Below are 17883 nucleotides of genomic sequence, written 5' to 3' on the forward strand. Positions count from 1 at the left end.
TGTAACTAAACGCTTGTCTTACCATGAAGTCAATGTTTCCCTCTTCACTGCGGAAGTAATCCATCAGTCTCTCGAAGCGATGCTTCTCTTTGCAAACCTGAAACACACCAGGTGAAGCAAAACAAAGATTTTTTTCTCTGGTTTACAAAGTAGAACAAAAACTTTGTCCGATGTAGACAAACAAGAGACCCGAGAAAGGACGTTTTAATTGAATGTCAAAGTGGTACCTTAGGGAAATATTACCTATATTTATCACCTAAAATCAACCATACTACATGTTTTTTTTGTCCATGGCACTTTACAAATTATTTATTTATTAATTAAGAAAAAAAATCATGCCTTTGGAGCAAACCACAATGCTGAGGTGTTCATGAAGTATGCAGCAAAATCAATGAAGCCAATGGCTTCATAATGTTGTGCTGTGGACATAACAAATATCTGATAAACTGCTGCTTTCACTGATGTGTTACAGCTCTATCAACAAAAGCATAATCAGGATAAATCAACTATTTCTTTTATTCTGTTTTTCTACCTGCAAACAACATAATCTCAGTGTTTGACTTACGTTGTTTCTTAAGTTGATGAAATAAAAATCCTTTTCCTTGCACACAAACACTGTAGCTGTGGATCTAAAATTTGACGACCAGTACAGCTGCTATGATTTTTCTCTGAGCTTTATAGAACAGCATTATTTGGCACCTCGGTCATAGAATAACAGTCAGAGCACATTACAGCTGAATGCTTTTGTTTTCTTGGGAGAGTTCAGAGCTCTCATAAAGACTTCTGCAAATGAACAGCAACTGCTATCGATATGGTGGGCCTTGTATTATTTTGACTCTAACTTTAAGTGTTATGATGTTATATATGATTTTTAACTTCTTGTAACATTGTAACGGTGTGCCATCTTGGCCAGGTCCACCTTGACAAAGAGATGTTAATCTCAAGAGAATTCCTGGTTAAATAAAGGCTGAATAAATGAAATGAATAAAAACATAGAATGAATAGCAAACGTGACCTTCTCCCTGTGAGATCTCAGACACCTGTCACTTTGTGTTAATGCATCATTTTGGAAAAACAGCAGTACTATGTTGTTTCCACTAGAGAGTTGATTAGCTCTTGGGTCTCGCTGAGGCTTTGGACTGTAAGGCATTTTGTCTGGTTCCGGAGTTTAGGTGACTGTACGAGCAAAAAGTAAAAAGGCTAAGCAAATCTTTCTGGTTCACTGGCTCCCACTGGGGAAGTGATCCTCTGATTATTGTTCAAGGTTACTTAACATCTAATGTCTTAATGAGTCCAATAATCTCAGACACGCCACCATAGAGCTTTGCTTGCAACCTCAGATAGATAAAATCTCTCAGAGCTTCTCAGTTTTCGGCCCGCTACACTTGACCTTTATGCCTTTATGCACGCCAGTGATGTGGGAAATTAGGGCAATTATATTGATGTTACTTAAATTTTGATTAGTATATTCAGACATAGCTAGGCTAGCGATATGTTACAACTTAATCCTGAACATAACAACTTGAGAGCTTGTTAAAAATTCATTAAAAAGTTGCAATAGGCACCTCTTTGAAGTTGTCAAATGCTGAAAGGATGATCTCATGACCTCCTCGGACAAGACAAACAGCAGCCAGCAGCTCAAGGACCAAAGCTTTTGTCCTGAAAATGCACCAAACTTCCATCAATACAACTACATTTTTTAAAAAAGTACAGTTTTATATGTTCTATCACAAAATTCAAGCATCCTCAAAATTGGTGTAGATATTAACATACAGGGCTCAAAAGTCATAATCTGCATTAATGTCTGAAGCTTTGGTGGGTGTTTCCATGGTTTTTACGTGTTTACCCTCATAGACTTTATTATGAAGTAATCAGTCTCAGTGGTTTACCACAAATCTCCCTTTAGAAAACATTCCCTTAACGACCCGTGTATACACCTCTGATCCTCGACTTCAGAGAGAAGCAGAGGCCCACGGAGAAGCATATCGTATGAATTGGCTGCAGGGTTTCCCCTTTTGTTTGGCCCGGCCCTGATTTTATGGAGGAGGGGTCCTGAGTTCTTACCGTGGGTTCTTATTGTTCAAGCTGAGAGCAATTTCATTGACTGCATGTGCATGAGACATGACCATATTGAAACCGTACTGCATGGAGAGAGACAGAGAGACAGAGAGGATGTGGTCAGAAAACCTGCATAAATGTTCAGCACTTGACTGCACAGGAAGCATATCATGCTCAAAGTTTATGAGACATATCTGATTGTGGGTCGTAGGTGGTTCCTGGTACCTGGTAGTTCATGATTGCTCTCAGGCACATGATGCACACATGCACATCATCCTTTTGACTCACGAGGCGGGAGTTCTTGATGGTTTTGCTATTCGCGACTGAGCCGTAGCTGCAACAGATTCAGCACATTAAAGCAAATTCAGCAATGAAATTCATGTTCTGGCTTCTATTCTGTTAGTCAAACAGAGCTCTGAAGTGTATCTACTATTTTCTATGATTTTTGTTTTAAGTGTGTCACAGCGAGAGACAGAAAGAGAAAATTACAGAGAATGAGGTCTGACAGAAAAAAACTTAGATGGCTTTTGAGGTTACAGATGCATTATGGGAAATGCCTGGTTTCCTTGTTGCTGTTAACAGACCGAATTGTGTTCACAGACTGCTATTATGTAACTATATTGCACAGTCATTTCATGGTAACTGTTCTGGTAAGGTTTATGATCGGGATAACCATACATCAAGAATACGTTTTTTTTCCATACTTTGTTACAAATGTGGGCGGAAAAACTTTTTATACCTTCTACCAATAACAGTTCAGCAGTAATTTATCTGACAATATATTTATATAATATTTATAAGTCTAGAGTCTGTCCTTGTGGACTATTTTTGTGCACCCTTATATAATATCTGTTTTTCCGATCAGACTTTACACCCTATCTGTCTTTAAGTCATGTCTCTACAGTGGTGAAGAGGAGAATCACAACTGTCCAACATATGTTGCTGCTCACAGCTGGATCTCATCTGTGGACAGTGCAGATGCACATCTGGGCAGATGAAGGAGAACCGTTAACAAAGAGAGACAGATAGCACTAAAGGTCAGAGACTTTTTAACACACCAGTACTAAGACAATGGGCTTGCATGCAAATATAGCATTCAAGGTTAGCAGAGCAAGGCAGTAACAGAGGAAGCTAATAGCGGGAAGCTTGCTTAGCAATACGTACCGAAGAACAGACTGGCGGGCAGAGCGCACCAGAGTGTTGCAGAAGGGTTGGGCGTTCGTATGGTGCAGATCCTCTATGGACCTGCTCCAAGATTTAGACTTGTCCAAGAAGCTATCCTCCCCATTTTCCAGCCCCTCAAAATCCAACCTGGGCCATAGACAAACAGAGAAGCCAACACAGAGGCACAGGGGTGTAGATGAGAGGCATGGGGGAGGTTAGGTTTGCAAGGCAGCTTAGTAGAGAGCCAGGCATTATCACAAGAACTGTCATCAAGCTGCACGATAAAGCTCAGCACACAGATTCTGTCCCAAAGTATAGCTCAGCACTCAACCAGGTAGCATCCGTCCAGAAATGCATTCACGTTACAAAGTATGCAACAAGACACAGGAAATACATCCAATGAATGCAATGTACTAATATCACAGGCTCTAAAAGACTCAGCAGCTGGATTCACAGCCCAACCCAGTTCCTAAGGAAAGGTTTGGTCAAGAGGTGTGTATGATTTGTGTGTGTGTGTGTGTGTGTGTACTTACATGACTGCACACTGAGCAAAAGAGAGGTATTCAACAAGGACATCAAGACCTCTGTTTTCATCATTGAGGAACTCCCTGACCCACCTGTGACGCATGAAAGCAGAGAGAGGTTAGCGGGGCGCCAGATCCAGAGCACACCCTTATCCTTTCGGACAGCCCGTTACCGACTAACAGAGAGAGAGAGAGAGAGAGACATAAAGAAAACTAGGATTCTTCTTATTCTGAAGCCTTCTCATAAATCCTTTTGTACTTAAAGAACTGGTTTAGAACAACTCAGGTCTAGTTTTGGCTTTTCTGCTGATCAATTGTAATACCAGTTATTTGTCCTTTTGGGTTTGCTTTGTTTTGCTTTTCTTTTTTAATTTATAAAAAGAACAAATAATAACTGAAATAAGCACAGCTAGCAGAGCACATGACAGAAGAATGAACTTTAAAATGCTGAAGGAACATTTATCACTGTACTGTGTGACGTGGAATCATAATAGCAACTGATAAAACAAATGTGTACAGATGTATATAAGGAAAGGCTGTGTGATAATATGTAACTAGATGTAGAGCCCCAGTACTTCTCTCAACCGCAAAGAATATCAATGAGTTTTTAAGCAACTGTTCTAATAAATTAGTAAATTACATAAGTGAAAGGAAGATTCTTTATATTGTCTTCTTTTTCTTATTGTTATTTATTCTTTAGTGGATCTCTTTATTGTAGCTTTAAATGTAATTGTAAATCATGGATAGACTAGCAGGCAGGTTTAAACAAATTATTCATACACTGGTTCACCTTTGGCTGAACTTTTCATAGTTGTTATTTAAGTAATGCTGGAAGTTTTTAGAGGCATTTAAGCTTTCATATTCCGCTTCATTCACATCCAGCTGAATTTTCGGACACATCATGCTCCCTGTTCATCTGATTTGTAGTTATACAGATCTACCATATATCCAGGTAATGATACTTCGGTAACTATTATAGGCAACATAATTACAAAAAAATGAGACGAAAGTTGTAATAAATGAGAATTATTTGGGATGACGGCTCTTCAATAGCTCTAAAAGAAAGTGGAAAAAATTCCATGGAAAGTAAAGCAGAGCAAGGCTTCAGTTTTCCTCACTCCAGTTTTCTCCAAACAAAGGAATTCCCATTGCAACTAGAGAAAGAATGTGGAGGGCATATGGCTAAGAGAGCTGGGCTCAGGAAGAACCCCTGACACTCAACAGTATTTAGTCTGCCTCCCCCACAGACCCCTTTACCTCCTCCCCATATTTTGAGGGAACTCCAGGGGGAGATGGATTGAGGTAAAAGGTTCTTAAAATAGTCTTGAAATGATGGCTGTGATGACAGATTGCTGGTCAGCCAATGGCAAGTTAGGCAGGAAACCAATCAGGACCCTGACAGCGGAGGGAAGGAGGAAGAGGGAAAAGGAAGAGAGGTGAGCAGAGGAGCAGAGGAAAGCGAACAAAGCAACTAGACCGGGTCCAGGAGGGAGGAGGGGGGACGAGGAGGTGGGCTTGATCATCAGCTTCCTGCCCCCCTTCCCTCGTTGCTGTGAACCCTCACTCTTTCCTCCCTGTACTTCTCTCCAACCAGTTGCTATTTCAGATTTTCTTGGCAATCTCAGGAATAACACACCAGACAGGGCTGAGGATTCAGACACACAATAAACCGGCATCTGTTACACTTAATCCCACCCACAAAAGTCTTCTGAAAATAGAGCTCCTTTTCCTTTGCCTGTGAGCCTTTCTGGAAACTGCATTGAAAAAGAAAAAGTCCTTTATTGATGAAGGCAAATTGTATAAGAGTTATTCACGTGGCTCAATGAAGTCCATAAAAAATGAAGGCGTGTTTTACTTTGGTTCAAGGATTAAGTGGCAAGTCACTGCAGCACCTCCATGACTACGGATTACGAAGATCTTGTCTGCGACACTGAAGGCTACGAATCGATAAAATAGCATCCACGTGTGTGATGGATGAGGAGGAAAATGTACTGCTTTTGATTCTGCAATGCAAAAATGTGGTTTGCTTTACTATGCGAGACTTCTGTAAACATACATGTATCCTTGTGTTTGTTCTTGTGCTTTTCACTGGGTGCAGCAATGGTCAGCCGGGCTTCCTGTCCCTCTGGCATACAACAAAGCTTCCTGCTGCCTTCTATGGGGGAGTGGACAAGGCCACACAATGGCTACCATCTGGGCATTATGAGCACCAGCTCTATGAAGTGGAGCTGCAGAGCTTGGCAGTTGGAACAATAGGAGGGGGGAATCTGGGCACCAGAAAAAGCTCTGGGTCCCTGCAGCAGCAGCAGCAGCAGCAGCAGCAGCAGCAGGGACACACAATAGAATATTCTTTACCGGGCAAAACAATAATGTGGTTTCCTTGAGCTTTAGATGAATAGACCTGCATAATTCACCAGAAAAATAGAAGATAAGACATGATTACCCAATGTGATTTGTCCTCAGTGAAATCTCCAGTTCCCTCAGGACTTTTGTAGATTCCTGCACACGCCTGCGAAACTTCTGTAAGACACGACGAATGCTGGTTATTACAGGTTACATTGAAGCTGTACTTTCTAGGCAGTTTTCATGAGAACTTTTCAGTTCCTCAAAAACAACAATAATCCTACTCAGCAGGTTTAGTGTTGCCCTCATCTTCAGGCTGAACTGTAAAATAGAGGATGAATAAAGGAGAACCAGAGAAGTCAAACACCCTGCAACCTGACCAATGAACTTCTGATACTTTAAGCTGGTAACAGCTGATAATGCCTCAAGCAGAGATAAGGAGAAGGTGCATCAGAGCTGTCACAGAAGTTGTGTGTGTAACCTGTAAGTAGACTTTGACACGCATCAATCAGCCGGGTTCTACTTTATGATTTTTGTACGGTCCCACCTTTCGTGTTACTCCAGGATCTAAGTACCCGCGAAGCTTCTGGATGTAGGTGTGAGGAGGATTCTTCACCTGAAACCTCTCCTGAAGATACACAAAAGAGCGGCGTGATGTAAGTTGCTGCAGTCAGCCACACCAAAATGTGGACAGGTGTGTGTAGTCTTACAGCAGGTTTACTAATTAATGATACAAAGTTCACAAATTCACCTGGTCGCAGATCAGGTCCCACTTCTTCTCATTGTCATACTGTCTGAGGAGCCGGGCTTTGTCTGGAGGCAGGTTCATAGAGTTCTGGGAAACAGAAAAAAACAAATAATGTAAGCATTCGTTTCATTCATAGTGTCTTTATGAGTCTCTGGCGCCATCAGCAAACTGATGACAACGTTTTCAAGACTTATACCGTGACCTCACTTCCTGTGTTGACATTTGGCATCCTGTTGAAGGAGACGACGTGCATCTCCTTCTCACTCTTTGGTCTCAGTATTGTTCAGGCAGCACATTTCTTCATAACACAACATGCTGCTATCAGGGTACCGGCCTATTACCGGACCTGTCATCAGACTTGTTATGTAAACCAGCAACACTTGAATGCCACACGAGATGACCTGATGCAGCCGTTTTTCTGGGCTCAATTTAAACCCCATATTATGTAATCTGTATTTAGAAACTAAGCACAAATTTAGGATCTCATGTCCTCATGACCGCTTTAAAAAAATAACGCAAGCTGAATGACACTAGTGTTTGACTAATTACTTCCTCCAATGACACAAATGCTTACAAACAGAGGTTGACATGGAAATCTTAGATAGGAGGAAGTGCAACAATAAGGAGCAAACTAGTCACTGAAACCGACTGCCTCACTGATTCTCTTTGAAGAAATGTGCGATTGTTTTTGCACTCAGACCCCTCATTTCCAACAGTGTCAACAGTATCCCAAAGCTCAGCCACAAATGGCCCGTCAGCTTGACTTTTAACCTGCAGCTATAACTCAGACTGCTGTCTAAAATGCAACAGCTTGCCTTTTTAACCCATCCCACCAGGCCAGATGTGATGTTCACGCTGGCATGTTCCAGTGTGGAAAACAACACATACTTGTTTCTATGGTAGCAACTCAGTCACCAGAAGTGGTGGAAATATCTTATATATAATATATTAAAATGACTTTTCCAAATCATTGCTCACTCCATCACAGCGTCATGAATCATTTTGTCCTTGCAAGCGCCAAATATGGAGGCAAATATGGTCCTGCCAGGACCATAAAGAGCTAATAATTTCTATACATGTTCACAGCTTTGTGATCACAGATTGCAGCACACATTCAAAAATAAGCGAAACAACTTTGAGCTGGCAGTGGATGCCCAAGAATAGCTATAAACAAGGTAAACTAAGAAAATGCAGGGCAGAGCTATAACAGGCTATCACCAGAGTGGAAAGCAGTGTGAAGATTTCACATATGGCTTATTTTGACTAACCCAAAATACCCACGCTGGAGAGAAAAAAGAAGTAACATGGGTACCAGATGTTCAGAATTACAAGAGGAATGTTTCCTGTTTGTAGTAGTAGTTTATAGTAGTAAACTTCTCTCATGTCTGACCCCCAAGCTGCTCTCTCCTCCTTTGCCTCTCCTGGGACAAGATTTACCTACAAGACCATCTTTAGGAAGGTCATAGATCTTCCATGTGTCTTCAATAAATGGTTTGTCTGAACTTTTTGGGTTTTTCCAGTGATTTGACATGAACTCTAAAAAACAGATCAATAATTTTTAATTTTTAATTTATATTTGCTGGTCAGAGGATGGATTGAAATTTATTTTGATAATCGTAGAGATGACAAACATTAGCTTCTTATTTTGGAACGTTTTTGTGATTTTCTTAGACAAATAAACACATATGATTGACAGGATAGCTATCAAATGAATAACTGACGAACACAATCATAAGCAGCAGCCCTAATTTCCTTTATCGTACACTCTTCTGTGATGGTAAGGTAAAGAGTTAAGCGAAATAGTTACGACTTTTCTATGGTCACACGCTTCGGGTTGTACCCCGGCCCCAAAGCCGCCTTTGGTTTCTCAGTCAGTGCACATGAAAGTAGAGGAGAGAGGCAGGCAGAGCAGGGTCTCCTTTTTGTACTAATTTAATTCTGAATTACTGGAAAACATGCAGACCAGATGTATGCACAGATACTCCTTTTAGTAATGAAAAAATAAAAATAGGAACATAATTGATTATAGCTAAAAAAAAAAAAGAAAGTATATTTCGCTAAAGACAAATTAATGACCAGAATCCCTCAACTCACCGAAAAGCTATTCTGAGCAATGAGGACACATCACATACTGCTGTTTACTGATGTTCAACTGTCACCTGAAGCCTCGGGTACTATAAATAAATAGTGGTGTGAGCGACAGAGGGGCAAAAGGCGGAGGGAAAGTTTCCTTTCTGACCAGATTTGGGTAATTTGAGCCAAGTAACCCAATTTAGCTAATTTCATTTCACTTTCTCCCACAGTGATATTATCGCTCGCTTCCTGTGTTTAGAAGAAGCTAAAAGAAGCTAAAGGAGAGGGGGCAGGAGCCTTTTATAATTTCGAAATCACTGGAATGTTTTAAAGGGAAAATACTACAGCTATGCCAAAAATGTTTTGGCGCTCGTTGCCCACATATTCTCTCCTCCAGCATGGCCTTTCTTGTTTGACCTGAGACTGGCATGACAAAGGATTCAGTGTGGAGCTTTGTTTTGATTCGGTGCTGTGCCATTCCCATCCTTTGACATTTGAGCCAACTTTTTTCCTCTCACAGAAAACCGCTAACAATGGCTGGTGGGCAGGGTCAGTGTATGCCCTCTGGTGCTGTGTAAAGCAAAATCCAGCTGAACACAACACCGATGCACTTCACAACCAGATGAACTAGTTCTATTGTCACTGCTATCTGACAAATCGTTAGGTCCCAAATGTGAGCAAAGGGTGGAGATTGCAAACACAGCCATTTTGATCTCAGTGCATTAAACTGTTAATTTACTGAGGTTAAATCAGTTAAATGGTAAAAACAAAAGTGAAATGCAGACACCATAACATAGATGTGCAAAAGTTCTGTCTTTAAAACATTTCTTTTGGTTTTCTTTAGTGTACATGACTGTAAAGTGAACAAATGAAGACGGAAAACTCGATGGTGCAGAGCAGAGGTCAGCCGTGAGGGGATAAATTCTGAAACAGGCATTTCCGTCATTAACAAAGGATGACAGAGGTTTCAAAGCGTCAACAGTTAAAGTAGTTCATGGGGTCATGTTTCTGGTTAAGGAGAGTCCAGGAAGTCCTAAGCAGAGCGCTCAAGTCGCACACAGACCCCCACAAGTGAGGGGATGTTGTGAAGAGCCCATGGACCTTTGAGAAATTAGAGTCACCAGGGCAACTCCGTCCTGCCCTACGCTGGGCAGCTTCCTAATCCAAATGATTTACAATCGGCCCGATGTTACGTTATTGACCTGCAAGTCCCACCAGAAGTCCCCAGAGATACCAGTCTGAAAGCACGACAAGATGTTTCCTCCACGGCTTTTCTCAGTTTCTCTCACACTTTCAGTTGGGATAGCGCGTCACACCAGTGTGCACAAAACTAAAAGATTTTTAATTGGAGAGCTCTGCTTGTGGAATTTCCTCAACTTGTTTGTTCTTGCAGAGGACAACATGCTGCTCATAAGCTGTTCCCAGGTACGCAACAGACATTTACTCTGTAAGTCACTGGTGCTAAAAACATGGTGCAGGATAAACTGCTCTTTTTTTTTTTTTTTTGAGTTGTCTGATAATATGGATTTAAATTAGCAACCCTGCAGTTTGAGAGCAAGACTGCCAGCTCTCAGGCTTACTTGTGGTTCCTAGAGTTTCTAAAAGTAGAATGGGAGGCCAAGCCTTCAGCTATCAGGCCTCGGTCCCGTGGAACAGCTCTTCAGGATTCAGGAGACAGACACCCTCTCTAGTTTTGAGATTAGCCCCAAAAATTTCCTCATTTTTAATAAAGGTTATAGTTAAGGCTGGACCAGGTGGCCCTGAACCATCCTTTAGTTACACTGCTATAGGTTCAGACTGCTGCAAGACTTGATGTGATGGACTGAACACTTCTTCTCCACTCCCCACATGTTTATATATCATGGCAGCATGTCATTAAATTTTTGTCATCTCTTTCCCTTAGTCTGTGTTTTGTCCTGTCTCCCTATGGTCTTTTTTTTCTTTTCGCTTCTCTTCTGTCTCTTCTCTTTCCCTTCACCCCCCAGCCAGTCGTGGCAGATGGTTGCACCTCCCTGACTGTGGTTCTGCTGGAGGTTTCTCCCTGTTAAAAGACAGTTTTACCTTTCTGTCTGTACTGTAGGGTCTTTATCTTATGGTGTAAAACACCCTGAGATGACTGTTGTTGTGATTTGGCGCTTTATACTTTTTTAACTGAAATAAGTGACTTACTAAGAAGATACATTCAGTGTGATTCTTTCTTTTGTGGTCTGTCGGTGGGATGGAAATGCAGAGTCTGTGTCTTTTATCTGCTTTGATAGGTTTACACAGAGCAGACAGTTATCATCATCTCACAGGAAAATGAGTGGGTGGCTAAGGAGCTCACTGTCGTAGTTCAAACATGGAGGCCCAGACGGCCCTCGTTCCCCCCAACCTGTCTGTCTGGTCATCAGGGTGGGGTCCAGGAAAACGGGATCTGTGGCTTAACTCAATTGCTACCATAATCAGGGCCGACGACACACTGACCCTATTGCAGGACAAAGCAAGGACTTTTTAAAAATATGTCTCTGCATAACAGTTGTTTCACAACGACCAGTCAATGACCTTCAACAGATTCTACTAAAACTAATCAGCTACTTACTCTTACTGTTCATGAAGCCATCGATCATTAAATCATGCACTTTACTTCATATGTGCATTCTTGTTGTCTTATTCTTCCGTTTTCTCTGTGCAAACTCTTGCTCCCAAGCAACACAGCTGTATATGAACAAGAGACATCCTTCAATAATCCAGTAACACAAGGAAGATAATGAAACAGCCAATAAGGGTAAGATAAGACCTGGTCCTCATTATTAAAAGGTGCTGTGTGAGGAGGGTGGTAACAGGCAAACTACTGACTGTTACATCCAGCAAGGGGGCAAAGAAAGCACAATGAATAAAGAACCTGGCACAAGAGTGTTTCCCTTAAGCTTATTAAATGCATAGCTTAGATTTAAAGTGATACTCGGAATCCTACTGTACCAGAATATGCTGGACACAGTTCAAGATAAATGTCTCCTTCAGAGGTTTAAAAAAACCTGACTACATCCAAAGTGAACGCGAACATACAGAACCAAATGGATAATTGCCTAACATATTATACTTGTCATACACATGAAATAGAGTTCTACAAGCCAGAATTGTTTATAAGACATGTGGTAAAAACAAGCATAAATCAGACTGGCTGTTTGTGACACAGCCTGTAGCTTTTTATTAATGAATGTCGCTGCCTGGGCTATTGTTGAAGTCCTCCCTTTTTCTTGGTAGGGAAGCACAATAAGAGGAGACAGGATGAGTGGCTCAGCTGTTGTCGTCACTGGGCTGCAGACACTTCCTCAACTCTTCAGGAAATCAAAAACTGCCCTGAGTATTTTTAAATTTGTTGTGTAGCTGTGTAATTGGAGCCTGACCAGTATGTAATGTTTGGAGCTAGTAGCAATATTTGGGGAAGTAAAAACAATTCCACTATCAATATAATGGGTTTAAAAAAATTATATGTTCTATTGAAAAGAGATCATGAAGGGAAATCGTTTAATTACTTTCCAGCAATCTGTTTAAAAACTACTTTGCGACTTAATGTGAAGATCCCGCTTGACTGCACCACTGTCAGCTTACTCGTCTACATAAGCTGGAGTCAGATTAGCGCTGCTGAAACACTCTTAAATTTAAATTAAGTATTTTTTCTGCATTGTATTCTGCAAAAAAAATTTTTTTTTTAAAAAGTAACCTTTTGGTTTCAGCATCCCTGCCTCTCGCCCTATGACAGCTGGGATAGGCTCCAGCGCCCCCCGCGACCCTGAAAAGGATAAGCGGAAGCGAATGGATGGATGGATGGTTTCAGCATCTTTCAGCAGAACATATCACAAATGCCGATATTTCTGATTGGCCGGTACTCATCCAATATATCGGTCGGTCTTGGTCTACATGTAAAACGAACATTTGTCTTCTATTGCATATTCACTCAAACAATGTATTTACGTATGCAGGTAAAGCTTAACTGATTTGACAGGAAGAGGAGCAGAGTGTGAGAAAACACTGCCCTCCTTTGTCTACGAGATATCTGATCACCTGTCGCTCTTTTTGCAAGGTAACCCAAACCGGGCAAGCGCAACAATGCGTAGGTCCTGCACAAAGATCCTGAAAGACAGAGGGGCCAACAAACCAGCTGCTACCAGTTCTACCAAACACAGACTGAAAAGAGGAGGGACAAAGAGTGGAGAGGGGGAGATGCATTTTCTTGAAGGCAGGGCAGCAAAAGTTCTTGGGGTCAGTGCCCCTCCCTGCTCGCCGCTCATGATGGTGGTTTGTGTTTACAAAGTAAATATGAGCAGGCACAGTCACAAGCTTCTTATTAAAACATTAATGTAACAGGTAGGGCAAAGCACCTCGTTTATGTGGAAACACGGTCTCGACAGGCAAACCACATTCTCACTATGCAAAACCTAGAGCGTGTATTTTAAGTGAAGACACAAATACGGACATCACCTGCAACTGCTTTCGATTTTCCAACACTTAATCAATACAATTAGAAACTTCTCTTCTTAATTCCCCTTTATGTATAACTAGTTCGACAAGATTAAAGCCTAATCTCAAAACCCATTCATCTATAACGCCACAAAACCGAGAAAAGCAGCTGATTCTCATTTATGTGTTAGGCTGGAAATAGAAGTAGACGCCATTTCAATTTGATAAATGACAAAAAACAATTCAATTATTATCAGATTGATTCTTGATTTCTCTATTTCTACACACATAAGGCACATAAGAGCAGACAGATTCACTGGCTGAAAAGCAGTGTGTTAAATCCCCATTAGATCAAGACTTAAAGGCAACAGTTTGCAGCTGTGGTGTAATATTTTCAGCCTCTTTCGCACTTATCTGTCCTCATTCTAGTCACCGGCCTTCCCATCTTTAGCCCGAACGCTCTCCAAACCCTCCCTTCTTCGTCATTGACCTCTGGCTCAGTCTGCTGAGAGATATAACTTTCCCTCCAATCTGCTTTTCACAACACTCAACAAAATAACAGGAAATTGGAGAAATGCCATTTCCAGTTCATAAACCCGGAGCTACCTCCCAGAACCCCTTTGTTAACCTGATTATTTAAGCAGTGGTGCAGCGGTGATCGACAGCAGTGATAGCTGGGTTGAAATGAGAGGCCTTTATCATCACAGACTTCTTTGAAGGCTGATTCACAGTCAGAGCCTGAGATAACAGCAAAAATGTCCTGAGCTCAAGGTCATCTTAAAGACAGATGTTCCAAACGGTTCAAATATGACCTCATGTGCAACGCAAACTTGTTTACAGGTCTCCAGGAAGTTGTTGTGTTCCAAAATAACAGTGATGTAAAATGACTGCAGCAGCACCGATATTGTACAGTTTATTTACTGTATCTAGGAAATGCGACCACAAAGATATGAGTGATGTAAGAAGACACAAAAAAAATACAGCAATTAGCCATTAATCGGAAGCAGGAGATTATTGCTGTGGAGAAAATATCCTGTTAGTTCATCCCTGTGAGTTCATGCAAGAGCCGTGAGCACACCAGCCAACAGGGGATATACACAGTGAATGCCAGGAATGCAGGTGCATGAAGGCTTCAATAACTCATGCCAGTGTGGCCTTTAAACACAATGCCCAGCCCAAATCTGAGCCTGAGCTATGGAGAAACATTTCAAAGTTTTCTGAATCAGACCAATACTTGGAGGAATTGCTTCCTCAAAGGGAAGGTTATGTTTTAAGAAGAAGTGGTGCAAATAAAATAAAGCAGAAGCAAAACCAATACAAAATCAAGACTCCCATCAATAACCGTAACTATTAAGAAAGTTTCCCATTGTTTCTCAATATGACTTCATTAAGTTCAGACGTAACATAAAAACAGAACTGTGATCGTAAGAAATGAGCACATTAAGGAAGATTACTAAATGACACTGAAGATGAGCATGAGACATTATTCATCATGTTACTAAGGCAGGTCTATACCAGAGACAGCATCAAGCTGTACTTCTTAGCATCTGTTTAAAAAAAAGTATAGCTGCAAGGTCAGGGTTCCCACTGTACTGAAAAGGAAACCACTTCTTCAACCTACAGCCCTGCTGCAGCTGCGTTAGCGGCACATGCAACCCCCCCCAAAACATTTAAATAAAAAATTAATAAGTAAACTACTTGTACAGAATAGTATAGTATTTTGGGGCAATAAGCTTATTTGAACTATCAGTAAGTTAGCTAAATGTGAAGCTAAAGCGAGCCGAGGGTTAGCTTGACGTAACCAAATAGCTAACGTGGTTCTGTCACCACAACACTTCATTTTTATTGGTGTAACACATTAATAAGAAAACCTCAAAGCCTTTTGACTTTATAGAGACTTACAGTACTGTGCAAAAGTCTTGAGCCACCCCTCATGTCTGTATATTTTGTTTCCAGGGAGCCAGACCTTTTTTTCTAATTACGTAAGCTAGTTAACAGCCTTTTTCACAGTACTGTACATGCTTTAAAACAAAGTAGCCTCTTAGACTTGATCCTTTTTATGGTATTTATGCTAACAACCCTTATCTGTGGGGTCAGTATTCACATATAGCTCTAAGCAAGCATTGAGCCAAGTGACCAAAATGCCAACTTTTTCTTAAAAAATCTGATCTGAGCTATATGTACATATTATATCACCCAGCTGTAACTTAACCCTTGCTTTCCAAAATAACTACAAGGAGAGAATAAGTGAAGCAGTAAAGAACCAGACTGGAGAACTGTAGCCTCAGGGTGCAGAGAGCCAGGTGGATAGCCTTGTGCTGATCCCCCCACCCCACCTGCTTGGCTGCACTAGGACTAAGTTATTAGTGTGTACTCAATTCCCATAATCCCTTTCTTTCTGAGACAGAGTGGTGGGTGGCTGAGCCAGATGTATATAATTAATGCAGCTTTTCCTTCTGAGAAAAGAAGCAATGTGGAATTGGGATATCAGGCAAATAAAAAAACTCAAATTATCATCAAACACATTAAAATGATTTAGGTTTTATGTCCGATAAACACATCAATCAGCTTGAATCTATTAGTTCCTCTTAAGTGGAATCCAGCAGACACTACGGCTTCCCTTAGATCTTCCCCATCAAGAAACAGTGATGTAAGACATGGCACTGGAGTTACATTGTCAGCATTTCACTACATCTGACAAATGACACAGATCTAACCTTCTCTTTAGTTTTCCCAACATTTGCTGCTGCTTAATCTCAAAACCTCTTTCATGAGCAATCAAAAGACGAAAGAAAAACTGCAACAGCACATCCACGCATGACGCAACTTGATGTCAGCGTTTAATAGACACAGGGAGCTGAGCGGAGCAAGATGAATGGTTTAGGGCGGTTTCCAGCGCAATCAAGAAGTGAAAATAATCCCACACTGCTCCTGTAACAGCTCTTAAAGATGTGTGCGGCGTTTAAAGATGTTGGTAAAGCCATTATAACCAAGAACAGTGGCAGGCCGCCAGTTCAAAGGGAATTTTCCTCCTTTTGAGGTCTCCTGTGGCCTCAGCCTAGACCAGGCCACAGGAATCCAGCAGTGGATTGGTGCACAAACCTGGAACCTTAAAAGATCCCAGGCTTTGAAATGCCACTCACTCATCTCACATTATTTTTATAAAGACAGAGTCATATGGAGAAAGTTACTGTGCAGGGCAAAGCCACACTGAGAGTGAGTTCGGGGAACGGGAAGGTAGGAAACACTGACTGGGTGAGTGAATGAGAGGCTCCATATCCATCTGGAATTGCACAAAACCAAGGATAAGTGAGAGTTACCAAGGACAAAGAGGGGGTAAAAGGAACCAAAACTATTAAAAGAATTCTACCAATGACCAAGATATAATTTTACAAATATGGCTTTGATGTATTTACACTTGTCTGTCTGTGGGGTCTACAAAGATCTGTATCGCAAGCTTAACTTAATGGCAACGTTATGCACCAGTAGCAGCATGGAGGGAACACAGTTCTCATTGTAAGGCAAACCAACCACAACTACCACTGGCTACAATGCAATTTCCCCTGTAAAATACAGGAAGAAAATACCAGGCAGCTGTTTCCAGCCGCACAAAACTGGGCTGAAACTGTTTCTGAAGATGCTGGACAAAAGAGAGGAGATGGAATGAGAAGATGCTTTTAACACATGCAGCCGGTTAAACCTGACCCAGGCATTTTATTAGCAGACGGCATGAACTAGTCGAAGCCAACCCAGGGGTCTCGCCCCTCCTCCACCGCCTTCAACAATCTACAGTAGAGAAATTCTGTTAAAGTCATTAGCCCACGCATATTACTACGCTCGCAAAGGCTGCTGAGCCCATGACATCATTATGGGCTGCTGTCATTCCAGTGGGATGTCTGTGAGCTCTGTCTGAGAGAGAGTTGGGCAGTCCCAACCATTTGCACCAGCATGCCATCATGAAGCATAGAAAACACAGTGGTCCAGAGGAGGGGAAATTACCCATTTCAAAATATCCATTTATGGAGCGCTGAAGCTGAAGCGAAGCCAGTTATGTCTCTGCAAACAAATACTGAAGAAAGAAATCAGCTCAGTTTAGAAAGAGTGATGTGAAGTGTCTCAGATGCTTGGCACATGCGGTATGATACTATGGGAAGTGCACCTCGGGATCCAGCCCCAGACAGCCAAGCCATGAGGTTGCCTTCCAGAAGAGCTCTAACTGCAAAATCAGGAGCCTTTGATGTAGCGCTATCTCACAACAAACAGCTAGCAGGGCCGAGAGAAAAGCACTGTCTGATAAGGACTTGAATATATAGAAGAACGTTGCACTTTCCCACAAAGTAAAGGAAATGTGGAGCTATTATGGGCCAGAGTGAGGTGGAGGCTGGAGAGGTTGAAAACTTTTCCCACTCGAAAACACAACTGAAATGTTGAGTCTACTGCTCCATGCATAGAAATCATCTGCTCTGCACGGCTGAACATAATAACAGGGACCGATTTGTGCTGCAGTACTTTCAAACAGCTAGACTTTTCCTA

General features: G+C 41.5%; 1 protein-coding gene across 6 annotated transcripts in view; it reads right to left on the reverse strand.

Moving 5' to 3' along the window:
* The window catches only part of fmnl3 (formin-like 3), a 32514-nt gene that overhangs the window by 11029 nt on the left and 3602 nt on the right, over positions 1-17883 (reverse strand). For 5 of the 6 annotated variants that reach the window (XM_040047523.1, XM_040047524.1, XM_040047525.1 and 2 more), the window contains exons 2-10: positions 6841-6924; positions 6637-6717; positions 6190-6266; positions 3756-3839; positions 3223-3369; positions 2284-2392; positions 2065-2141; positions 1566-1659; positions 23-97 (exon numbers count right to left, since the gene is read on the reverse strand). In XM_040047523.1, coding sequence (XP_039903457.1) covers positions 23-97; positions 1566-1659; positions 2065-2141; positions 2284-2392; positions 3223-3369; positions 3756-3839; positions 6190-6266; positions 6637-6717; positions 6841-6924 — 828 coding nt within the window. The remainder of the gene's footprint in view (positions 1-22; positions 98-1565; positions 1660-2064; positions 2142-2283; positions 2393-3222; positions 3370-3755; positions 3840-6189; positions 6267-6636; positions 6718-6840; positions 6925-17883) is intronic. The other variant, XM_040047526.1, reaches the window with a different exon arrangement.

Source organism: Simochromis diagramma, unplaced genomic scaffold, assembly GCF_900408965.1.
Source record: "Simochromis diagramma unplaced genomic scaffold, fSimDia1.1 OVJJ01000387.1, whole genome shotgun sequence".
NCBI classification, from domain to species: domain Eukaryota; kingdom Metazoa; phylum Chordata; class Actinopteri; order Cichliformes; family Cichlidae; genus Simochromis; species Simochromis diagramma.